Raw genomic sequence first — 14,734 nt, 5'->3', positions numbered from 1 at the left:
CATTCTCAGAAATCTTGTTGGTCTCCTGTGTAGTTTACAGGGACCCATGCCATCAGACAAGAGGCTCTATCCACAGATCATTCCTGGATAACCTCATCTCTATTCCTCAGTTCCACTGAGATGGCTGATTGGATCCACGAGTCACATTCATAATGTCTTTAACAAAATGTCCAGCAACACCCTTGGTGTTATCTTCACACTTTCTTTCCACACTTTCTCAATAGTGAATCTGCTAATTTTAGCAATCTGGACAGGCTAAGGGCTTCCCAGATTACCAAGTACAGTTCCTTTTTGCTTAACAGTTCCTTCCTCGATTTATCTATTTTCTCTTAAAAGAGATAAATTGCTACAAGCAGCAAAAACAAACCAGGCCACACCTTCCACACCGTTTGGAAATCTCCTACTTTCTACCCAACACTAGAATGTAGTTCAGCCAACATCTCTACCACTCTATAACACAGATCACTTTTCCTCCTCTTTCCAATAGCATGTTCCTTACTCTCTTCTAAGGCCTCACCAGAAGCACCTGTGATGTTCATATTTCTATGAACATTCTGTTCTTTTTTTTTTTTTTTTTTTTTGAGATGAAGTTCGCTCTGTTGCCCAGGCTAGAGTGCAGTGGTGCGATCTCAGCTCACTGCAACCTCTGCCTCCTGGGTTTAAGTGATTCTCCTGCCTCAGCCTCCCCAGTAACTGGGACTACAGGCGCATGCCACCACACCCAACTAATTTTCATATTTTTAGTAGAGACGGGGTTTCACCATATTGGTCAGGCTAGTCTTGAACTCCTGACCTCTTGATCTGCCTGCCTCGGTCCCCCAAAGTGCTGAGATTACAGGTGTGAGCCACTGCACCTGGCCTGTTCTTCATGACATATATATTATTTAAGATGATAGATTTTGATCAGGTGTGATGACTCATGCCTGTAATCCCATCACTTTGGGAGGCCAAGCCAGGTGGATCACCTGAGGTCAGTAGTTCGAGACCAGCCTGGCCAACATGGTGAAACTCTGTCTCTACTGAAAATACAAAGAATTAGCCAGGCGTGGTGGTGGGCGCCTGTAATCCCAGCTACTTGGGAGGCTGACGCAGGAGAATCGCTTGAACCTGGGAGGCAGAGGCTGCAGTGAGCCGAGATCATACCATTTGCACTCCAGCCTGGGCAACAAGAGTGAGACTCTTTTCTCAAAAAAAAAAAAAAAAGACGATAGATTTCTCTATATTTTTTCTTTGATTTCTAATCCTCATGAGGAGTACCTTAAATAAATGTCCACTTTTCTACCAACAAGCACTTGAAGGCCATCTGGGCTTTTTCTATCAAGCACCTCAAAACTCTTCCAGCTTCTACCCATTACTCAACTCCAAAGCTACTTTTGCATTTTCAAAAATTTGTCACAACAGCACCTCACTTCCTGGTGCAAAATCTGTATTAGTTTTCTAGGGCTACCATACAAATTAATTCTCTCACAGTTCTGGAGGCCAGGAGTCTAAAATCTAGGTGTTGGCAGGGCCAAGACCCCTTTGAAAGCTCTAGGGGAGGAGGATCCTTCCTTGCCTCTTCCTAGTTTCTGGTGACTCCCAGAAATCCTTGATATTCTTTGGCTTGTAGAGGCATCACTCCAATCTCTGCCTCTGCTCTCCCATGGCCTTCTTCCCTGTGTGTATCTCTCCTCTTTTTTTTCGAGACGGAGTCTTGCTCTGTCGCCCAGGCTAGAGTGTAGTGGCGTGATCTTGGCTCACTGCAACCTCCACTTCCTGGATTCAAGTGATTCTCCTGCCTCAGCCTCCCCAGTAGCTGGGACTACAGCCGTGCGCCACCACATCGGATACTTCTTGTATTTTTAGTAGAGACGGGGTTTCACCATGTTGGGCAGGCTGGTCTCGATCTCCTGACCTCATGATCCACCCACCTTGGCCTTCCAAAGTGCTGGGATTACAGGTGTGAGCCACCGCACCTGGCCCTTTTCTTTTCTTACAGGGGCAAAAATCATTGGATTTAGGCGCTATCCTAATCTAATGTGGCTGTTACAACTCTCATTCATATTAATGCTGCCTCAACATCCATCTTGTCCTGTCGCTGGCTTGTCACACCTGAGCTATATATTTGGACACAGTCTCCACGCGGTTCCTGTTTTTGCATTTTGGATATAAGGTCTCATACTCTGAACAGCAGGATCACCTTACTTCTGCTTTAAGTCTGGTGAACTTGACAATGTAGCCAAGTTCCGGTGCTTACCCTCATGCTTCCTTTAAATCAACCAATGAGCCCCTGACTTGGGAAACCCACGTAGATAACACCCTGGACCCCAGTAAAGGCTTTGGCCCCCAGATCCCCCTCTCTTTCTCCTTACCTGCTGCTGAGCACGTGTCCCAGACGTCCCCTCCCTTTCCCATGGGCCTTGTGAAGCATGCTGCCCTCTGCTTCCTGGGCTTTGTGAATTAGAAACTCAATCCTTTTGCCATTTTGGTCTGAGGTCCCCCACTGACTAAACCGAACCTGACCTAAATGCCTCACTTAAGTCACAAACAGTGACCTCATCTTAACTTAACAAATTACATCCCAGTTCCAAATCAGGCCACGTGCTGAGGTTCTGGATGGACATGGAATTTGGAGGTGACATTATTCAACACACTGTACCTTGTATTGACTTTCAGCCTTTCTCTGCCTCAATCTCCACTCCCCTACTCGGTTTCCTAGATCACCTCCCAAATAAACTCCTTACATTGAAATCTACATAGCAGGGCCTGCTATGGGAGAACACGCCTCAGGCATGGCCTCCCCATGCTGAGCCGCAGAGTACTTCTCTCCGTGCAGGTGAGGGCAGTAGCCCTTTCCTCTGAGGTTTTGTTGAGGGCAGAGGAGAGAATACTCTTGTCTCACAGAGCAAAATATTCACTTCATTACTGCGGGAAGAGGAGTGCTTTGAGACTATACCCCAATATAATTTTTATTTTCCTTTTCTTTTTTTTTTTTTTTTTGAGATGGAGTCTCGCTTTGTCACCAGGCTGCAGTGCAGTGGCGCGATCTCGGCTCACTGCAACCTCTGCCTCCCAGGTTCAAGCGATTCTCCTGCCTCAGCCTCCCGAGTAGGTGGGACTATAGGCACGCACCACCATGCCCAGTTGATTTTCATATTTTTAGTAGAGATAAGGTTTCACGGCCGGGCGCGGTGGCTCAAGCCTGTAATCCCAGCACTTTGGGAGGCCGAGACGGGCGGATCACGAGGTCAGGAGATCGAGACCATCCTGGCTAACACGGTGAAACCCCGTCTCTACTAAAAAATACAAAAAACTAGCCGGGCGAGGTGGCGGGCGCCTGTAGTCCCAGCTACTCGGGAGGCTGAGGCAGGAGAATGGCGTGAACCCGGGAGGCGGATCTTGCAGTGAGCTGAGATCCGGCCACTGCACTCCAGCCCGGGCGACAGAGCGAGACTCCGTCTCAAAAAAAAAAAAAAAAAAAAAAAAGAGAGAGATAAGGTTTCACCATGTTGGCCAGGATGGTCTCGATCTCTTGACCTCGTGATCCGCCTGCCTCGGCCTCCCAAAATGCTTTACTGGCATGAGCCATCGCGCCAGCCATGATTTTTCTTAAATGGGAATGGGCTGTTCAGGTGTCTGCAGTTTTTCAATGTCTCTTCGGAACAGATGTTGTTGGAAGGGGTGGATCTTTTTTTTTTTGAGATGGAGTCTTGCTTTATTGCCCAGACTGGAGTGCAGTGGTGCAATCACGGCTCACTGCAACCTCCGCCTCAAGCAATTCTCCTGCCTCAGTCTCCTGAGTAGCTGGGATTACAGGCATCCACCACCATGCCTGGATGATGTTTTTGTATTTTTAGTAGAGATGGGATTTCACCACGTTGGCCAAGCTGGTCTCAAACTCCTGACCTCAGGTGATCTGCCTGCCTTGGCCTCCCAAAGTGCTGGGATTACAGTGTGAGCCACCGCGCCTAGCCAGGGGTGGATAATTTACGTGAGTTTTGATAAGGTGAAGGGAAAGCCAAGCTTCCTTTCTGAGACAGAGATTCATGAGGAAGTTGTGTGTAGAATTTACAGTGGGCAGCACTGGGGCACTGAAGACTAACTAAGCTTTCCGAGGGGGCCAGGCCTGGCCCCGGCAGAAAAGAGGAAGAGATGCTATGAGCCTGGATGCTGGGTGGGGGAAATATGGCCCAGGCAGGACATTTTGGAGAGCAGAGGCTGATCCATGCAAAACAGTGGCTGCTGGGTGGAGAAGGACAGTAGTTAGCAGAAAATCTGACTCCACGTGACATTTATTGACTCATGACTAACTACTCCAGATGAAACCAGAGATCTGACTTCCTCCCACCTCTGTTTGGGTCTCACTGGGAGGCTCTTCCGGTTCCAAGATGGCCGTCCAAGCTCAGCAGCCAGGCTCCCTCCTGCCATGGGGGGTGGGGGGGTGGGGAGGCCATCTTGGGCCATGTGACCTTGCAAACCAATCACTGTGGCCAAGGGAATGGGGATGCTGATTGGCTCGGGTCGAGTCACAGGCCCCCGAAGTGGAGTCTTCCTGAAACACCTTCACTTCCCAGAAATTCGGGGCTCAGCTGACACACACCCAGCCTCCAGCTCTTTCTCTCTTAGGTGATGATACCCATTGCTGTCCCCAAGCCTCCAGGGCACAGCCTTGTGTTTGCCCCGCCCTGGCTAGACAGGAAGGGCTGAGTCCAGCCTGGGGCCAGTGCTGGGCATCCCTCAACAGGGTGGGAGGAAGCCCAAGGGAGCAAGGACAGAAGCGTGGAAGTGGGCAGGCTGCTGCCGTCAGGGACCCCGGGAACACTCATGTCCAAGGCAACACTAAGGCCTGCACCTCCTGTGGCCCAGCTGGAAGGGGCCTTAGCGCACAAGGGATTCAGGGGCCATGGAGCCCGACAGCTGGGAGATGGCATGTGGCTGCTGTCCGACCACACCGTTGTCATCCTGGCTAAGCTGCAGCCTTCCGGAGGCTTGCAGGAGCCTCTGTCAGAGCTTCCCACCTAGGCGCAGGGCACTGAGCCCATAAATCCACCAAGGCAGTGTGAGGACAGCGGGGTAGGCCCTGAGGCCGGGCGGCCCAGGCGGCTGCTTTCCAGGATAGAATGTGCAGAATGTGGGGTGCCTGCCTGGTTGCTCCCCGATGGCCTGCCCTGCCTCCCTTTTTGGCCCACCCAGACCTTCAGCTTTATGTAACACCCCTGGAACTGCAGGAGGAGCCCTGGAGGTAGACGGAGCCTGTGGCTCCAGCGGGTCCCTTTCCTCAACCTCAGTTTTCTCCCCAGTATATGGGGAGCAATCCTCCATCCAGAGTAACGATGTGAATGATGTTGTGGGCAGGGAGCAGCCTGGCCTCTTGTTGCAGCCAGCTGCTGCAGAGACCAACAGGTGCCCCTCAGGAACCATAACTGCTTCAACCTGGGGCGAGAGGGAGGTCCTGAGGGGAAGGTGGAGGGGCCTGGACCATACCTGCCCAGTGCCAGGCGCTGCCTGCATGGACATAGTATTTCAGCTTCAGGGCCAACCACCACTGGCCCTGCCTACTGGGGCCCAGAAAGTAGGGTGTCTTGGGGTGGGTGCCTGAAGGAATGGGCTGTGGGGTCATGATGCAGCCGCCCCCAGGAACCACTGGGCCCAAAGCTCCCCCTGGATGGCCCTGGAGGGATCATCCAGAGGGAGTTTGTGGGCAGAAACACAGCATGCAGCCCCAAGGGAAGGTGAGCCCACCGTTCTTCCTGCATGCTCAGTGCCAGAACTGGCTGCTCAGAGGGGCTTGGATTCTGGAAAGTGGGAGATGTTCCTGGGGCAGCTGGTGATAAGACAGAGTTCTGGAGGCCTCCATGGCTGCAGGGAGGGCAGGGCTGGGACTACCCAAAGGCCTGGGCTCTGGCCTCTGGGGTAAGCCGCCCTCTTAGGCTGGGGCTTGTGGGGGCCAGTGGCTTTTCAGAGGTGCTGTCCTGCTGCAGATCCTGCTGCCTCCGTGGGATGGTGGGAGGCAGGCACAGCGGGAATTGGACTGACCTGCATCCCAGTCTCCCTCTGCCCATGTCCTGGGGACATGGACGCTTGTTTGGGTCTTAGTGTGCCCGTGTTTACAACAGGACCAACCATCTGAGAAGGAGCTGACTCTGATGTCCCCGAGACCCAGGACGGTGAGTGAGGCAGACGAGCACTGGGCTTTATGACCTCAGACAGGCTCTACTTTCCCATCTATAAAATGAGGATCCCAGACCCAAAGTGCTCAGGGCCCCTATGGCAAGGCAGGAGTTACTGAGCCTTTCCAAGGCTATGGACAGGTATTCACTGAGCACCTGCTGTGGGCCAGGCACTGCTAGAGGGGCTGCTTTCTGCCCTCTCGGAGCTTCTAATCTACGTGGGAAAAGAGAGGTTAAACCAGAGAGCAAATGGCTAAACAAACAAGTGGAGAGGCTGGAGGGCTGTCTGCGGAGGCGGCGTCTGAGCACAGTGAGTGTTGAGGAGGTGGCCCACGAAGCCCTGCAGGAGGAGCCCCCAGGCCCAGGGAACAGCATGTGCCAAGGCCCCAGGAGGAAAGGAGGCTGGTAGTTCTGACGGCCAGGTAGCTGCAGCCTGGTGATGGGGCTGAAAGTGTAACTGTGCCTGGGGCTACAGGTGGTGTTTGGTCCCCTATCCCAGAAGTCCAAATGATGCTCAGTGCACTTCCCTATGGGACAGGGCACTCAGGAGGCCCGCCTCCTCTGTGTGGTGGCCCAGACTGAGCCCCCAAAGAGTCTGCTAGCAGTACCTGGTGCATGAGCAAATGGAAGAAAAGTAAATTAGGGGCCGGATGCAGTGGCTCATGCCTGTAATCCCAGCAATTTGGGAGGCCGAGGCGGGTAGATCCCCTGAGGTCAGGAATTCCAGACCAGCCTGGCCAACATGGTGAAACCCCATCCCTACTAAGAATACAAAAATCAGCTAAGTGTGGTGGTGTGCACCTGTAATCCCAATTACTGGGGAGGCTGAGGCGGAGGGTGCAGTGAGCTGAGATCGCACCACTGCACTCCAAGCCTGGGTGACAGAGCGAGACTCCATCTGAAGAAAAAAAAAAAAAAAAAAAGAATGAGGGAATCCTAGATAGCCCCTAACTCACTGCGTGACCTTGGGAACGTGCACTTCCCTCTCTGGGTCTCAGTTTCACTGCTGCGAAAACGCCTTCTCAGTCATCATTCTCCTCTCAGGCAGCTGGGGAGCACTGGGGTTGCAGCAGGCCCTCCTGGAAGCTCATTCATCTTCCCCAGGACTGCCAGGCTGCAGCCAGCACCCTGCTCTGGGCCTAGTAAGGTGGGGTGTGCCGGGTGGGGAACCTGCCCATGGCAGAAGCACACTCCTTCCCCTCTGTCCTGGTTTGCTCTCACCGCCCACCACCGCTTGCACCTGTGAAAGCCTTTCAGCTCTGGTGTCCACTGTGCTCCAACCTTAGCCCTTGGGCTGGTACCAGGAGCCCCCATGCTGCAGGCTAGCGTGCGGGGGAGCCTCAGAAGGGCCCCCAGCCCAGTCCCTCCCTGACTCCTGTGGCGATGGACTCCCCAGACTCTGTGCTGCCCCGTTCCACGTTCTTCAGGCCCGAGACACCAGGAGCTACCTCCCACTCAGCCACAGGCATCCCTTCCCCTGACCCAGGGAGTGGTCTCCTATGCCTCTGGAGGCGGTGGCCTTGGGGAGAAAGGGCAGGGAAGATGGTAAAGAGGCCAAAAGCCAGCGTGCGTCCAGGCTCCGCCACTCCATTAATGGGCAGTGGAGTGTGCCCAAGCCCTGGACTGTGGGGTGGGAGGGCCGGAACGGGGGGTGGGGCAGTGTGTGGCGAGGGGCCAGGCCCGGGCAGCACCGACGCCCCGGTGTGGAGGCCCCCGTGGCAGCCAGCTCCCCAGCAGCATCTTTGGTGGGGTGTCCCACAGGAGGGGTCTCTGAGGACAGACCCTAGGAAGGCCGGATCTGTAAGGGCGCAGCACGTAGGCTCTGCATACCGGAGGCCTCTCACTGCCCCTGTCTGAGCCTCAGCTTCCTCTTTTGGAAAAAGTGGGAACAACAGCCTACAGCCACCAGTATGACAGCAAACAAGCTCCCATCAGGACTGGCCTCGCAGCAGGTGGCAGAGTCCGGGGGCACGCCCTGCCCCAGACCTGCGGTGACGCACCTTGTCCCTGCCTCCCAGTGGACTAGCCAGGCTGGTGGGTGCAAGACAGAGGGCTCGAGGCTAGGGGACTCACCATGGCGACCCCCACAGCACAGTCTTCGGCCCCAGCAGACTCCCGCCCTGCTGGAATCACCATGCCCGGCAGGCCAATTCCAGGTGCCTGCTCAGTGCCAGAGCTGTGGGGCTCTGGGGGTGTCCCCTCTCTGACTCAGTTTCCTCAGCTGTCAAGTGGGGATTTCCTGGGGCTGTGGTGAGATGGCAGAAATGGAACTACTGGAGCAGGCAGAGGACGGAGTCCTGACCCTTCAAAGAAGGGCCTCATGAGGGCTGCCGCGGATGCTCAGTAGATGTGTGTGAGGGAGCGGCTCCGCCACTGCTCCATAGGGGATGAATGTGGGTCAGAGCTCAGATCTGCAGGGCAGAAGGCAGGGCCAGCAGCTGGGGTCCCCTTGAGGCCTCCTCCACCCCTGTCCCTAGCGGGGTGAGGGGCTTTGCTGCTTCCTTGAGCAGCAGCTGGAGCCGGTCGGGGCACCTCTGTGCCGCTAGGAGGGTCTGATCCCATCTCCCCCGGCGGGCACTGTCCAGTGTGGAAGCATGCACGTTGTTTAGCATGCCTGAGCCTCAGTTTCCTCTGTGTGAAGTGGGACGAGAACATCCAGCACAGTGTGGGAAGCAGTGGCAGAGGCCCGGGTAGCCAGCAGGGGCTCCATGTGCAGTGGCTGCAGCATCCAAGCACGGCCCAGCTAGAGCTCGTGGGAGCTCACCCTCGCCCTCACCTGTGCCCCCATCTCAGCTGTCCCCCACTCACCTGTGCCCCCATCTCAGCCGTCCCCCACTCACCTGTGCCCCCATCTCAGCTGTCCCCCACTCACCTGTGCCCCCACTCACCTGTGCCCCCATCTCAGCTGTCCCCCACTCACCTGTGCCCCCACTCACCTGTGCCCCCATCTCAGCTGTCCCCCCAACCCGTGTTCCCAGCTCACCTGCCCCCCACCTGGGATCAGTCTCCCATTTCTGGCTCCTCCCCCTGCCCTCTCAGCCCCCGTAGGTGCCCTGCATGTCTTCCTAGGTGTCTCCACATGGTGCTATATGGATATTAGAGGAGTGGGGGTCCTGACCAGTGAGCATCCCCCATCACTGGTCCCTAAATTCCCCCACGCTCTCCCAGAGGCCTTTGGGGCTCTGGTGCAAAGAGCACCTGCACCCCAGTGGCCTCTGCAAGGTCCCCACTGGCACCATCTTGAGTGCCCTGCACCCCACCCTCCCCATCTCTGAGCCTGGCCATCTTCACCTGCCATCTGCCCACCCCGGGCAGGACAACAGATGCAGAACTGCTCTCCAGGCGGTGTGCGGTTCCATCACCCTTATCCCTCAACCTTTTATCAGTCAGCCCACCTTGTGGGGGGACCCCGCTGAGGGGCTCAGGAGAGAGCACTGAGGCTGCGCCACTGCCGGTGGCCAGTGTTTATTTATGCAGATAAGCACTGTGTGCCACCAGCATCAGGAACAGCCACAAATCTCATGCGTCTGCCACTCAGTGGCTGGGGTAAGTCCCAGCAGAGCTTCCGAGTGCAGTTATTTAGGAACCGTGAGTCCAGCTAGGACGTGGCAGGTCCACCTCCTGGGGGCTGGAGGCAGGACTTCAGGAGAGGACAGAGAAGGGAGGTGGGAAGCGAGTCATGATTCAGCTCACACGGTGTAGACAGGCTGGGCAGAGGCGGGGGTGGACCACACTGCAGACCGGCCGGATGTGGCTGTCCCTGGCAGTGCCCATGCTGCCTCCTTCTGCCTTCTGGGCCAGCATCACCACACGACCCGTATGGATGATGGTTACTGTGGCAGTCGGCCCCTGCTCTGGGCCACACTGCTGGGGCTGGAGGCCAGGCTCTTAGCCAAGACTTGCTGGGTGACCCTTGGCCAGTGGCTGCCCCTCTCTGGGCCTCAGTTTCCTTCCCTCCAAAGCCAAGTATCCTGAGCTCTGGGCTGTTGGCCCACCCTCAGCAGTCCAGGGCGCTCTTCATCTGGCCTCTGACGCCACCTCCCAGGAGACCACAGGCCCGATGTGGTGGAGTGCAGGGCAGCGGGAGACTCAGCTCACGGAGCAGCTGTGCCCATAGGGACCTGAGGCTGCAGGGTCCCCGGGCTGTCCTGGGCCGTGTCCCCACGGGCAGCAGTGTTCAGGGTCTCCAGCCATCGCTGCTGCAGCTCTGCGGAGGGGGCGCTCAGGTACCAGGATTGCTTGGCCCACTGCAGCTTCCACACATGCCCGGAGTCCAGCCTCTCCTCAGGGTCCGGCACACTCAGTTTGCAGCCGGGGAGAGGGATGGTGCGGGGCAGCCGGCCGTCCTGCAGCAGAGGAGCAGATGGTCAGCGGTGCCTCAGCTTCCCGGCCTCGGGCTCACCTCAGTGACAGGGGCCTCTCCCAGGAAGCCACTCCCAGACCCTTGTAACACAAGGCAGGTGCTGAGCCCGAGGGGCCTGGTGGCTGTGCCTGCACTGCCTTTGTCAACAGGAGGACAGTTGGGGGGACCCACTGGTTCTCCCCGAGGGAGGATATAGGGGAGGGGATGCCTTGCCCCTCTCACCAGACCCCCAGACTCCATGGCCTCCTTTGGGCTCTCTGGCCCCTGGGGAGGCGAGGCAGGACAGGCCAGTCCCTGTGACAGAGCAGCAACTGGGGCTCCAAGGGGCCAGGCCAGGGCTGTGTGGGTTCCTGAGTCTCACCTGACAGGTTCTGTGGCTCCTGGCCACCCTTTGTGCCCCCTTGGCCCACCCCTCCTTGCACCCTGGCTGGCTCTGGGGTCCACCCAGGTGCCAGTAGGTTCTGTCTCCTGTGACTGGGGAGCAGAGGGAATCCTGCGCTGCTGGGGAAACTGAGGCCCCAGGTGACACTGCTCAAGCAGGTGGGCCCCAGCTGGTGGCACAGGCCTGCTGTGGGAGCCTCAGGCCTGAGGCTCTGGGCTGCTGGCCCAAGGGCCTGGGGGCGTGGGGACACGTACCTGGCTGCCTCCCTGCAGGTGCAGCACCTGGGGATCCGACGTGGGGATGGCGGCCCACACCTCGCTCCAGGTCTCACCGCTGTCTGACAGCTGCAGGGGGCCGCAGAGCAGGCTGGGCTGGGGGTCTGCAGCGGATGTCTTCTGGGGATACAAAGACACAGGTTAGGGGCAGTCTCGCCTGCAGCGGTCACGCCCTGTTCTGAGGAGGCTGGGGCAGGGCCAGGGCCACTGCTTGGGAGGAGCTGGCTGTGGAGACCTGGCCAAGGCCTGCACAGAGACGGGGACCAGCCTCACCCGGCTTCCAAGGGTCACTAGAAGCCTGCAGGACATAGGCGTGTGTGGTATCAGGCGGGGTTTGCAGGCAGGGCTCTCTAAGGGGAGGGTGTCCATATGCTGGGTCAGGACACATCAAAATCACAGGAAAACCCAACAGCAAGTACCTGAGGGTGGGTCACGGGACAGGGACTTCACGCGTGTCAGTTCTACACACACCGTATACATGCGTGTGCATGCACACATAGCACACACACACACCACACGTGCCATACACAGGCCCTCCCTCTGTCGTGTCACTGTTGGAGCTACTGTCCACCATTTGGACATGGCTTAGACACCCCCTGCCAGAGTTGGACCCCTCAGACCTGGGCCCCCCTTCAAGGCCAGAGTCCACCTTACAGGACCCTGGAGGCCCGTGCCCCAAGGACCTGGTGCTCTCAGAACACACCTCGGTATTTAAATTGCAGGCATGAGGGAGCTCAGTGGGCAGAGCAAGGTCCTTCTTCACCATCAAGACCATTCAACGCTCAGTCCTAATAGACTTACATCCTTGACTTCTGAGACCGAGGACCTAGGTCAGGGCTCCAACCACAGCTGTAAGTCAGAGCAGCTGGGACCCTGAAAACACACTGACCCCCCGATCACCTCACTGAGCCTCCACGAGGGAAATCAACACTAGAAGCTTCCCAGGAGACCACAGCGTGCAGCCGGCACTGCGAACCGCAGGCTGTGTCGAGTGCAGAGAAAGGGCGATGCGCTTTTCTGGAAGCTCACGTTTTCTTTTTCAGCTTTCCTGCAACGCCCCAGAATAGACTGTGTTCTTGAGGAAAGAATGCAGGGAAAGCAGCAGCCACTCTCAGAAAGAGGAGTGGAGGAGGAACAGAGGAAGAGAAGGAGAGGAGTGTGGGGGAGAAGAAGATGGGGAGGAGGAGAGGGAGCAGGAGGAGGAGGGAGAGGAGAAGGAGAAAGACAGGGACGCAGAGGGAGAGGAAGGAGGGGGAAGAGGAGGAGGAGAAGGGGAGCGGGAGGAGGAGGAGGGGGTGCCTGCCTCCAGGGCCCTGCTCACCCTCTGACAGCTGGAGGTGAGGCAGGCCGAGAAAAGGGCAGTGTCTCCCCTCAGATGGGCCTCAAGGCCTGGACTTGAGGGCAGCTTCAATCCATGCCCTCCAACCAGGTGACCAGGAGTGACACTTGTTCCCATCTAACTCCTAGATGCAAATGGTTCCCAAGCCTTGGCCGTGGCTGGTCCTGAGAAGCCAGTGTGCACACACGGGATCTTCCGAGTGTGTTCCCAGCCTGGGGGCCCCACTGAGACACACCCACATCTGTCCTGGCCCCAGGACGCCCGAAAGCAGAGGCAGCTGGAGCTGCTGGGCACAGAAGCAGGTGTCTGGAGGCTCTGCCACACTGCCAGGAGGGCAGCAGGAGCTGGGAGCACCCACCTCTGTGCTCTGCTTGGGCTCGGCCGGAGCCTCGGGGCTGGGGCTCTCGGGGGCCACTGGCTGTGTCAGGAAGCACTCTCTGCAGACGCGGCTCTGCCGGCTGTTCTCGGCCTTGAACTCGGAGCACTTCCCACAGATGACCTGCCAAACAGAGGGCACCTGTGACCCCAGCACCCTGGGGCAGAGGATTATCCAGGAAGAGGCCAGAGGAGAGGTGGAGTGGGCGGGAGGAGACTTAACACAGTGTGGGGAGGCGTAAGGGCTTCTCCTTGACGTGCAGGGGGGAATCCTGTCTGAGGGCAGAGAGCAAGGCTGACCCTGCTGGGCATCTGGTATCCACCCTCCTGTCCTGGAGGGTCCAGAGTCCAGGAGTCTGTGTGCATGGGAGGAAGAGTGGGAAGAGCCGCCAAGCACACGGGAAGACACCCCATCACTGGCCATCAGGGAAATGCAAATCAAATTCACAACCAGAAACCACCTCTCGCCCCTCAGCACGGCTATCTTCCAGACCAACAGTGACAACAGCAACGAAAAGAAAATAGTGTTGGCACGATGTGGAGAGATCGGAATCCTTGCACTATTGGTGGGAAGCAAGCTGGCGCAGCCTCTGTGGGAAGCAGTAGGGTGGCTCCTCTGCTTCCCACAGAGTTAAACACAGAGTTACCATACGAGGCAACAGTTCCACTCGGGGCATGTACCCAAAAGAACTGAAAGGAGGATCTGAAGGGACGTTTGTACATTCATGTCCATAGCAGCGTTATTCACAATAGCCAAAAGCTGGAAGCAGCCCGTGTCCACTGGCAGATGGATGGATGAAGTCGTCGTGGTCTGTGTGTACAGTGGCATGTGACTCAGATGCATGGGTGGAGCATGGGGATGTAGCCAAGGAGTGCTCCTCAGTGACTTTTCGAGCTTTTCCTACCCTGGACACTCCTGGCAGGCCCCCTTGTCCCCCCTCCTCTGGCCCCTCCAGCTGCGTCCCGTCGGTGGTCCTGTCTCTCTCTGCCTCGGTCTCCCTCCCTCTGCTGGATCCTTTTCCCAGCACACAGAGGCTCCTGCTGCCTCAGGGCCACCCACACCCACTTCTGCATCTGCTTCTCCTGTTCCATCCTGCCCCGTGTACCGAATATTGCAGAGGACTTGGAGATCCTTGTTCAAACCTTGGGAAATTCTAGTTTGAACCTAAACCTGCGGGCACCGGCTGCTAAGGGACCACGGCACTCAAACACTGAGCTCATATCGAAGGTCTCAGGAGCCACAGCAGCGGGGAGATTGCGCTTTTTAAGTAGATGGAAGGCACCCTGTTCTGGAGTCCTACTTTTACGAGGATTTTATTTATTTTTGGAATTTATCTTTTCTCTATCACTTCTTGTGTGAGGAAGCAGGAATACTGGGCAAACCAAGGCAATGAAAGCTAAGCCCCAGCAGGCTGACATGGAGATGCAGTGACGTCAGTGAGGGCACCGAGCCACCTCTGCTGTGCGGGGAAGTCCAGGTTGGCCATGAGGACGCCCACTCCAAAGAAGATTAACAGAGGCTGCAGCTTCTGATCCTGAGTGGTCACAAAGCCTGAGGCCTAGAGCTGAGCAGGGGCCTGGCCACATATTCTGAGGATGGCTCTTAAAGCAACAGATTCCCCTCAGGTCTGATGGGGAAACCAGGTTTAAGTTAAATCCCCCAATTCTGGAGTATAAACTGGGCCCCAAACTGAGAGTTCTTTAAGAGGTACAGATCACATTTCACACTTACCTGCCCATCCATCCTCTACCATCCATTCATCCATCCATCATCCATCCATCCATCATCCCTTCATCCACCCATCCATCCCTCCACCCACCCATTCATTATCCACTCATCCATTCATCCAT

General features: G+C 56.7%; 2 protein-coding genes across 15 annotated transcripts in view; both read right to left on the bottom strand.

Moving 5' to 3' along the window:
• SUSD3 (sushi domain containing 3) overlaps positions 1-14,734 on the bottom strand; it is a 399,581-nt gene that overhangs the window by 38,895 nt on the left and 345,952 nt on the right. The window lies entirely within an intron of this gene.
• The window catches only part of FGD3 (FYVE, RhoGEF and PH domain containing 3), an 88,436-nt gene continuing 83,300 nt past the window's right edge, over positions 9,599-14,734 (bottom strand). For 8 of the 14 annotated variants that reach the window (XM_028835335.2, XM_015117271.3, XM_001104111.5 and 5 more), the window contains exons 16-18: positions 12,867-13,007; positions 11,149-11,289; positions 9,599-10,495 (exon numbers count right to left, since the gene is read on the bottom strand). In XM_028835335.2, coding sequence (XP_028691168.2) covers positions 10,244-10,495; positions 11,149-11,289; positions 12,867-13,007 — 534 coding nt within the window. In that variant the 3' untranslated portion in view covers positions 9,599-10,243. The remainder of the gene's footprint in view (positions 10,496-11,148; positions 11,290-12,866; positions 13,008-14,734) is intronic. The other 6 variants (XM_077966338.1, XM_015117273.3, XM_077966339.1 and 3 more) reach the window with 1 other exon arrangement.

The sequence above is a fragment of the Macaca mulatta genome, chromosome 15 (genome assembly GCF_049350105.2).
Source record: "Macaca mulatta isolate MMU2019108-1 chromosome 15, T2T-MMU8v2.0, whole genome shotgun sequence".
Lineage (NCBI taxonomy): Eukaryota > Metazoa > Chordata > Mammalia > Primates > Cercopithecidae > Macaca > Macaca mulatta.
The sequence above is the reverse complement of the archived record's forward strand: the minus strand, read 5'-3'. Positions and strand labels throughout refer to the sequence as shown.